The sequence below is a fragment of the Echinops telfairi genome, unplaced genomic scaffold (genome assembly GCF_000313985.2).
Source record: "Echinops telfairi isolate 266 unplaced genomic scaffold, ASM31398v2 ScPeMD7_7475;HRSCAF=8513, whole genome shotgun sequence".
Classification (NCBI taxonomy): Eukaryota; Metazoa; Chordata; class Mammalia; order Afrosoricida; family Tenrecidae; genus Echinops; species Echinops telfairi.
In genome coordinates this window covers 2,301,843-2,310,815 of record NW_022111379.1, presented here as the reverse complement: position 1 = coordinate 2,310,815, position 8,973 = coordinate 2,301,843, and the positions used below count along the sequence as shown (strand labels likewise).

General features: G+C 50.2%; 1 protein-coding gene across 1 annotated transcript in view; it reads right to left on the bottom strand.

Moving 5' to 3' along the window:
• Positions 1-8,968, bottom strand: part of SMAD3 (SMAD family member 3) — a gene marked incomplete at its 5' end in the record, with an annotated part of 138,121 nt that extends 129,153 nt beyond the window's left edge. The window contains one exon of the mRNA XM_013007058.2: positions 8,778-8,968. Within this exon, the coding sequence (XP_012862512.2) occupies positions 8,778-8,968 (191 nt within the window). The remainder of the gene's footprint in view (positions 1-8,777) is intronic.
• Positions 8,969-8,973: the final 5 nt, after the last annotated feature.

Genomic DNA, 8,973 nt, shown 5'->3' with positions numbered 1-8,973 from the left:
CTTATCCTCAACAGGAGTCAATAAGCTACAGAGGTTGGGGGATTTGGTTTTTCTAGCACCAAGAAAGCACTATTGACTAATTAGCTAATGCGTGAACACAGGCGCCACTATTTACGACTCCAGAGAGCCCCAGTCTGACAGCCAGCAGGCTGAAGGAACAGAAGGGCAGGGACTGTGTCTAGCTTATTCTACTAGTTTGTCCCTGTTCCTTGGTAGGTGCATTGAAGGAAACCAGAAAAGGATCTGAAAATCCTCTTGGGATCTTCTTTGTTCTCAAGCTTGGAATCAAACAGAATTAGAAACAATTTCTGGAGAACAGAGTTGGCACGGCAAATGCCATCTATTTCTAGGAGTCCTGGTGCTTGTAGGCGGAGGGATGAGACTCACAGTCTCACGCCCAGGGACCTGTCATTGGTCAACAGGAGATGCTCAGTCCTCTGCGGCACCAGCCACTCTTATCGACAAGAGGCCAGTCAAACAAGCCATCCTCTGCAATTACCGGGAGTGGACTGGGGGATCGGGCAGTACATCAGAAGGGACACAAGCCAAGTTGTTTCAGATTATTCATAAACCGTACTGAGTGAGAAAAGTGCATTCCAACCTGAAGAGAATTCGGGGAGCCCTGGTGGCATAGTGGGTATGTGGGTTTTACGGACGGCTACCTGTAAGGCTAGCAGTTCGAAACCACCAGCCAGTTCTTGGGAGAAAGATGAGGTTTTCTGCAGGGGGAAGGGGCCAGCCCCCCACCACTAACCACGGGTTCAGTAAGCACAACTGTATGGTTGAGATACATAAAGATTATTATAAAGTCATCGAGAGCATGAGATAGAAGAAAGATTGGAGTAACGGAGTCAGACACGTTTCATGGTAGCATGCTCACCTCCTGGATGGCCATGATCTTACCAGCCAGGTCCGAGCATAGCGTGGGCCGAGGCGAGGTGGGGCGGAGACCCGGCAGGAGGTTCAAGGACCCCGTTTATTGCAAACCAAGGGTTATATCTACTTAAGGGTGTGTGATTACAGGTAACCACACGCCACAGGAAGGGGCAGTACAATAGACATACACATCATAGGAAGCGGATGTACAATGGGCATAGGTGTGACAGGAAGGGTGTGAGCTAGGGCTGTACACATGCTAGGAAGGGGGGGGCTAGAGGCATACATGTGACAAGATGCGCAGACCCTAGATTCATGATGGCGGCCTAACCCTGGCCACCCTTGGGTGGGCTTGACCTCTCTGGGGTCTCCTACAAGGAAATAGTCAACTACTACCCTTATCAGAAGGGAGTGGGCCCTACTTGTTGTGGGATAAACAGTGGTGACTGCTTGCGCTAGATGGCTGATAACCCTTAGGGAGAATAATCCCTGTTCTACTTCTGATGACCTCCAAGTGTATAGTCATTCGCAAGCAGCTAAGTTTGGCATATATTTGGGGGAGACAACTTGGGAGAAATCCTTCTGTTTCCCACAGTTTTCAACTCCCATGAAGAGTTACAGTCCAGGAAACCCATAAGGGCAGTTTCTACCACGTCCCATCCGGTCACTGGTCAGAATCAACTTAATGACAGTGAGTGAGGTCTGGGGAAGGCGGGAGCCCCGATGCCACAATGGGTTAGGTATTGGTCCACTCACTGTGGTTCAAACCTATTCCCTGGGAGTAAGATGAGCCTGTCTGTTCCCATAAAGATTTCGGACCGTCTCAGAAACCCTGCAAAGGGTCACTGTGAGTCAGAATCCCCTCAATGGCAGCGGGTAGTGGGGGCAGGGTGTATGGAAAGGGGGGAGAATACAGTAACCAAGAAACAATTTGATTTCACTTTAAAGCGAGCCCTGCTCAGTCCTCCTTCCTTCACAGGATAGCTCCTGCAGAATGATGTCTGTTTGTGCGCCAAGTGGCATTAAAATATCCTAATAAATTAACAAGCGCAATCAATGGTTGCTCACTCCATTAAATCTTGTTAATTTTACTTCCACTACAATAATACAGCAATCACAAGTTTACATTATTAAACCAATATTTTTTTAAAACTCATTTTAATTGGATTCCTGATGTGATCAGCCTGAACCAAATTCTCTGGATTTCATCAGCTTCATGCATTTCTCATCAGAACCAAACGACGATGGGAGTCATTGAGCACCTCCTCTATCAGGAACAGTATCACTTACAAACTGTGTCTCCCACATACTTTAAAGTAATATTTCTAAGAGCTCCAGTCTGTTCAGATAGGTATGTTTCTAGAGTTTCTTTTCAGCAAGCATGAACCAGAGTGACACAAAGCATGGTCACACCAAAACCCTGAAATTCTAGGCATTCGAAAACATCTCCAAGTGGGTATGCATTGGACTAACTGCAGGGTCAGCAGTTTGAAACCACCAGCTGCTCTGATGGAGAAAGATGAGGCTTTCGGCTCCCATCAAGAGGTACAGCCTCAAGAGCCTACGGACAGTTCGACCTTGTCCTATAGAGTTGGTTTGGGGATGTTTGTGCACGCACACACAACTGTATATACTTCAAAAAGTTTATGGAAAAAATGACATGAAAGAGAATGGAATTTTTCCATGAACTTAGTGACGCCCCCTCATGCAAAAATAATAAAATCCCTATTCACACCAAGGAAACTTGAATCTCAGGCTTGCAGTACTAGATATTGCTCTGTACTTGAAACGGCGAAAACACTTTATAGTGAGAGAAAACACTGCATACAGACACTAGCCCTTTGGTGCAAAGGGTAATATTTGTGTAGTCCGGCTCAGTTTAGTAAACAGCAGAAGGGAAAGCCACACTCATTCATGTAGGCAGCCACCACCACATTCCAGAAGTTCCCATGACCCTTCATACTTCCTTCTGATGGTGACTCCTGGTCCCACATGGACTCTGTCCTCCCACCGGATCAAGTGTCCACCCTCCAGTGCTGGGCAGCTGCATCCCTGGGCTGTGCGTCTCACCCAGTATCTTGGTGCAAGCCTGGCTCCCATTCTTGCCAACGGACTCCCTGAGTACACCCATCTGTCCTGGTTATCATAGTCATGGCTGCTGCCCTGAGTTGGCCCCCACCATGGTGGGCCCACGCACACTGTGATCAGGGAGCCCTTTCTTGCTAGTCTGTGTTAGTCTGTAAGCCCCACTGAAGCCTGTCAGCCACACAGCCACACATGAGCCTCCACTGACAGCTGAGTGGGGTGGCAGCTGCATCTGGGGATTGCACTCCGGCACGGAAGCTGAGAATTCCCCTACGGAACCACTCCCACCCGCATCACTGCAGTAGGGACTCAACAGCAGGCTAGTTCCCTAGTGAATGAAGCATATAGGCGGAGCAAACAGAACACTTAATATCTGTCAAGTTCTCCAATTTACAAAACAGGTGCATGGGCGCTGATCTCATCCCCAGTTTATGGGTGCAGACCTGAAGGCTGGGGGCCATTAAGTGGCCTCCCACCTCCCAAATCCATACAGGTGACAATCCAGGACCTACATTTTGTGATCCCCGTGGCCACCCCCCACCCCAGAATTCAACTTAAAGGCTTTCATTATTTTATTTGCTAACATAATTAATTACTTCCACAATGTTTTAAAATCCCTCCCCCGCCCCCTACACCCCCAAATGACACTCTATTAGATCTCACGTTTCCTCCAATGGCTGGGAATATAAATAGAAGCAGTTAGGCACTCAAATTTGGAGGGGGAGGGAGAAAAAAGCTAACATTGAGTTAATTCTGACTCACTCTGTAAGACCGAACAGAATTGCCCCCTTGGGTTTCCAAGACATTAAATTGTTACAGGAATAGACAACCTCATCTTTCTCCTGTAGAGCAGTTGGTGGGATTGAACTGCTGACCTTGTGATTAGCAGCTCAACCCAAAGCCCACTATGCCACCAGAGCTCCTGGCACTCAAATAATGTCCTGTTGCTATTTCCCAGGGTGGTTCAAACAATTAAGCGCTCCACTACTACCTGAAAGACTGGTGGTTCAAAGCCAGGCGGATTGTCATCTAAAGGTGCTTCTGGCAGACAGGCTGGTGACCTTCTTCCCAAGGGTCGCAGGCGTGAAGGCCCCGTGGAGCAGATCTCCTCTGTACCCGTGGGGTTGCCGTGAGGTAGCATCCACTTGATGGCAATGAACAAACAAATCAGTGTTTTCCTTATGGAAAACGAAGTTCCTCATAAGCAGGGGCCAACGCAATGTACCACTGTATTCCTCTCCCAGTGCTTGGAATATTAACTCACACTAGGGGAGGGGTCCAAATAAACATTGCTGATTGAACTACTTCAATTCCCAAACATGATTTGGTATAGTTTCATCTGCAACACGAATCAGCCCAAACATCCCACTTTGGGGTACAAATAGCTAATGTTGCCTGGTTTCACCCATCAAAGGAGTGCCAAGTGGCTCCTAGGTTCCCCCACGGCTCTGAGCCAGCCCTCTTGGAAGCTTCCATCATCTGCAGGAGGCTGTCTGACGCTCCTATAATCAAGGTTGACCAGAAGCAAAAGGATGGGCCACTGTCCCTAGCAGCTGGATGTCTGGGTCATAGGTCCAGACACTTATTTGGCCTACCACCACCAATTTGGTAGGGGGCAATCACTCAGTACCTCTTTGACAATTAAAATCTTTTGTAGTATATAGTCCAAAATCCAGGATAAAATGTAGTCCCCCATACCCCCACCCCTGGATCATTCTAACACCACGCCCAGGGGGTGGTATCACCCACCCTGGGAAGTACTGGTCTAGAACATCACTGGGGGGAGGTAGGAAGCTATAATATAAAAAGCATCCTGCAGCCTGGGTGCTACATACTGCCCCTGAAGTCTGGGGAAGGGGTGCTAAAGATGAGGCCCTGTATCCTTTCTGCTGAGAAGCCTGCCAAGGTGCAGGTAGGTAACGATGGGGGGCGGGGATGTGGTTGTACTTAAAAAGCAGATGCACAGAAAGAGGGAGGTCATGTTTCCCTACTGCTGTTTGGGTCAATTCTTCCATTTCCTCTGGGCTTGATGCTGACAGACATAAGGAAGCCCAAGCAAAGAAGGCCCTAAGTGTGGTCCGGTTACCAAAAACTGAGCCAAACTCTAGCTCCCATTGATGGAAGTACAGACTGTCAGTGCCTCTCAGAGAAGTAACTTTAAATGTACCTGTACGTGCACAGGAATGCTGGTGGCGTAGTGGTGATACATTGGGCTGCTAACAGCAAGGTCAGCAGTGTGAAACCTCTCAAGAAGACAACCTTCCTGCTCCGGCAAAGAGTTACAGCCTGAGAAACTTACAGGGGCAGTTCTGAGTCAGCATCAACTCAGTGAGTTGAGTGTTTGGTTTGGTGCACACGTCTTCTGTACTTCCCTGTGGGAAACACTATGACTCTACTTTTAAAAACTGGCAGCAAAGGTACCTGCCATTTGACTCAGGTACTCAAGTAGGGGAACAGTAAAATGCTGTTATAAAACCTATCTAAATTCTGCCCTCTAGCCAGACTGGGAAATGTGCAGACAGTCCCTTAGTTGGTGCATACTAAATCAGAGCTTAGAACCCATTCATTCCAGCCCAACCCCTTGCTGAGAATTTGGCTTTTCAGGTGATTTTGATGTACACATAAGGATCACTGGGGAAGGGGGAGGATCTTGTTAAAAATGTAGCTCCTGAAGGGGTGAGTTAAGCAGGGCGCAGTAAAGCACTGATGAAACACACAGTATTCCCCTGGTTCCTTGAGGCTTCCTCACCCCCAACTCTCATGACCCCAGTGCTGCCTCCCACTTCAGACTAGACCGGAGCATGTACACAGGTACCGGTAAGAGCTAAGAGCTCCTGACACACCCAGTCCAGGAACAGGAATGGGAACAGGGATACCAGAAGGGTAGGGAGAAGGGGCAGGAGGAGGGTGGGGGGAACCGATCATAATGATCGCCATATAACCACACACACCCCTTCAGGGGGAAGAACAACAGAAACCTTGGGGAAAGGGATACAGCAGTTGGTGTGAAATATGAAAATAATAATAATTTATAATCAATCAAGGGGTCATAACGGTAGGGAGGGAGGAAGGGGAGAGAAAGAGGAGCTGATACCAAGGGCTCAATAGAAAGTAAACATCTAGAAAAGAATGATGGCAACATGTATAAATATGCCTGATTCAACTGATGTAAGGATTGCAATGAGTTGTAAGATGATCTTAAAAAAATAATAAAATAAAATCAGACATATTCAACACACACATGTAGCTCCTGATTCAGTATATCTGGGATGGAATGGCAAATTCTCAACAAGGGTCACACCGGAATGAATTGGTTCTAAGCCCTGATCTAAATCGAGCTCTGGCTACTTCTGTGGCATCGATCGTTTGTTTTCTCCCTATCTGTAAGTTTGTATCACTTCAGCCCTTCTGATAGTGTCTCAAATTAGAGCTAGTGTAACACAGAAGCAAGCCTGTGGTCTGGAAGTCCCTCCTATACAATGTTGCAGTTTCTGCTCGTGATTATGTAACAGCCAGGACACTTGTCATAATCTCCTTAGCCTGAGGACTCCTTAAAGGCCAGGGTCCAGATCTCCAAATGTCTGCACGTCTCCAGCGCTCTCACCAAGAGGACTTGGTGAAACATCTCATCCTCTCTCTCTAGTTCCCAAATCTCTACTTTCTGAAAAACAACAAGTGGAGAAGGCAGACAGTTTGACAAGCAATTATATATATATATAATTTAGCGTGGGCTCCTCCCCAAGACAGGTAGAAAGTAGCTGTCTTACAGATGGCTGATAGGAGGGGTCACTCGCCACTCCTTCCTAGCTAAGAAGTCCTGAGGAGGCCAGGGAGAAGGGGAGTTTGAGATGTCAGAAACATCCGAAGCACTCCCATGTGCTCAGCAACACGGGGACTCTGGAATAGGAAAGGGCAGGCCGGCCGGCCGTAGCTCGGCTTCCACAGAGGGCAAACTCCGACCAAAGCAAGAAAAGGCCAGACTTCTCCCAGCTGCCGGCGGCGGAAAGATGCAACAAGAGTGATCTTGCCAAGCAAACATCCCAGTCCCCATCCAGCTAACAGGGATTTAAACATTCCGCAAAGACTGCATCCAGAACTTTCAAAGTACACAGCAGAATGGGCTAGCAGAGAAAGCAGATGGGCTACCAGGCTCAGTGAGACCCCCAGGCCCACTATAGCAAGTCCTTTCACCTCTCTCTGCCCAAGTGCTCTCAGCAACTGAATGAGATCACCTTAAGCTTAACAAACACTTTATCTACTGTCCAGAGGTTGGTTGGTCGCATTTTTTTTCTTTTTGAGGATTTCATAAGGCCATGTGACCCATTTAGTGACCTGTATAACACTCTCTCCTGCTATCATTAATACGATTTCTTCCACCCATGGGTATTGGTCCGTAGTGCTCTCAGACAAGTTTTGCAGACCCCTCAGAAGGAGAACCCTCCCTCCCCCTCCCCGCCTGCTCAGCCACAGCAATAAAGGATTCAGGACCAGAGCTGGGACCAGAACCAACTGTCTGCCCATCCCATCACACCACCTTCTCTGAAGTCAGTTCTGGCTCCTGATCACACGCCCAGCACACACTTCCCAGACAGCATACCACCTTCCCTCCCCCTTTATTGACTAGATCCACCCAGGTTTAAAAAAAAAAACACAATTTTTTTTAAAGTTCGAGCTCCTACCATATGTGGCCATTTATTTCCAGAGGAGGCCTGCCCTGGGCCCCTGCGGACAGATGTTGCTTTGTGCCTGCCTGAAACGACTGGCAGCCCTGCACAGCTGCCCCAAGCAGGTGGCCAAGGATGGAATCCAGCCCTGGCCCAGGAGCAAGGCAGGCAATCCCTCTGGGGCTCAGGTCCTGAGGACTACAGTTCCTTCCTCTGTAGCCAGGGACGATTCCAACCCCCCACCCTGATTCCCAGCCTGGGGCAGCTGAGCAAAATGAAAGCCCTGGGAAATGGCCAGAAGTCACCCACCCTCCTATCAGCCATCTGGGAGCTCCTGCCCACCACAGCTAGTGCGCTCTGGAGGATAAAGGCGTGCCGCCCGCACAGATGGCGAAGGGCTTGGGAAAGAGGGCCCTGCAGGAATGTGAGGGCCTATAAGAGGCCCACTTCGGCGTGAGTTTTGTTATCTGTTCTGCATCAACCTGCAAGCTCAGACTACAAAGGTGAGCAAACCGGGGTGGGGGTGGGGGGTGTCGAGGGGGGCAGGAAGACCCTGGAGGGCCACTTGTCTGTTCCATATGAAAGTCAGAACGGTGCACGGCAACTAAATGCGTGCGTGCATGCGTGCATACGGAGGGGGCGGGAGACTGGCACCGCCGAGTCTAAAAATACTCGATAAAAATGCTAATCCCGAAGGCAAATCGAGAGAAGAAGGAATCTGTCAATCACGAGCTCCAGCTCCGCACCCACGGCCCCAGCTGTACTGACTGCATTCCTGCCGCCGAGGGAGGCAGGCGAGGGACGGGGCTGGAGAGAAGAAAGGGAGACGCGCCGCCACCTCCGCGAGCGCGGGCCGCGGGGGCGGGAGGCGGCGGCAGAGGAGGGGCTCGCGCCGCGGAGCCGAACAAAGCGGGCCTCAACTTCCAGCCCGCGGCTCCCCGGGGTGGGGGCGGCCGATCCCAGCGGCGCCCCCTTTCCGGGCGGAGAGCGAGTGCGGAGGCTGGAGGCGAGAATGCGCAGCGAGAGTTTTTGTTTGGGGTCCCGGTACCCCCTTCCTGCCCGCACCTTAGCCCCCTCCCCTTACACACACACACACACACACGCACACGCCCCCTCTCCCTCCCACCTAGCGCGCCGGGGGCCGGCCCCCACCTGGGGATGGTGATGCACTTGGTGCTGACGTTCTGCGTGGTGATGGCCTTCTCCAGCTCGTCCAGCTGCCCCGTCTTCTTGAGCTTCTTGACCAGGCTCTTGACCGCCTTCTCGCACCACTTCTCCTCCTGCCCGTTCTGCTCGCCCTTCTTCCAGCCCAGCAGGCGCTTCACGATCGGGGGCGTGAAGGGCAGGA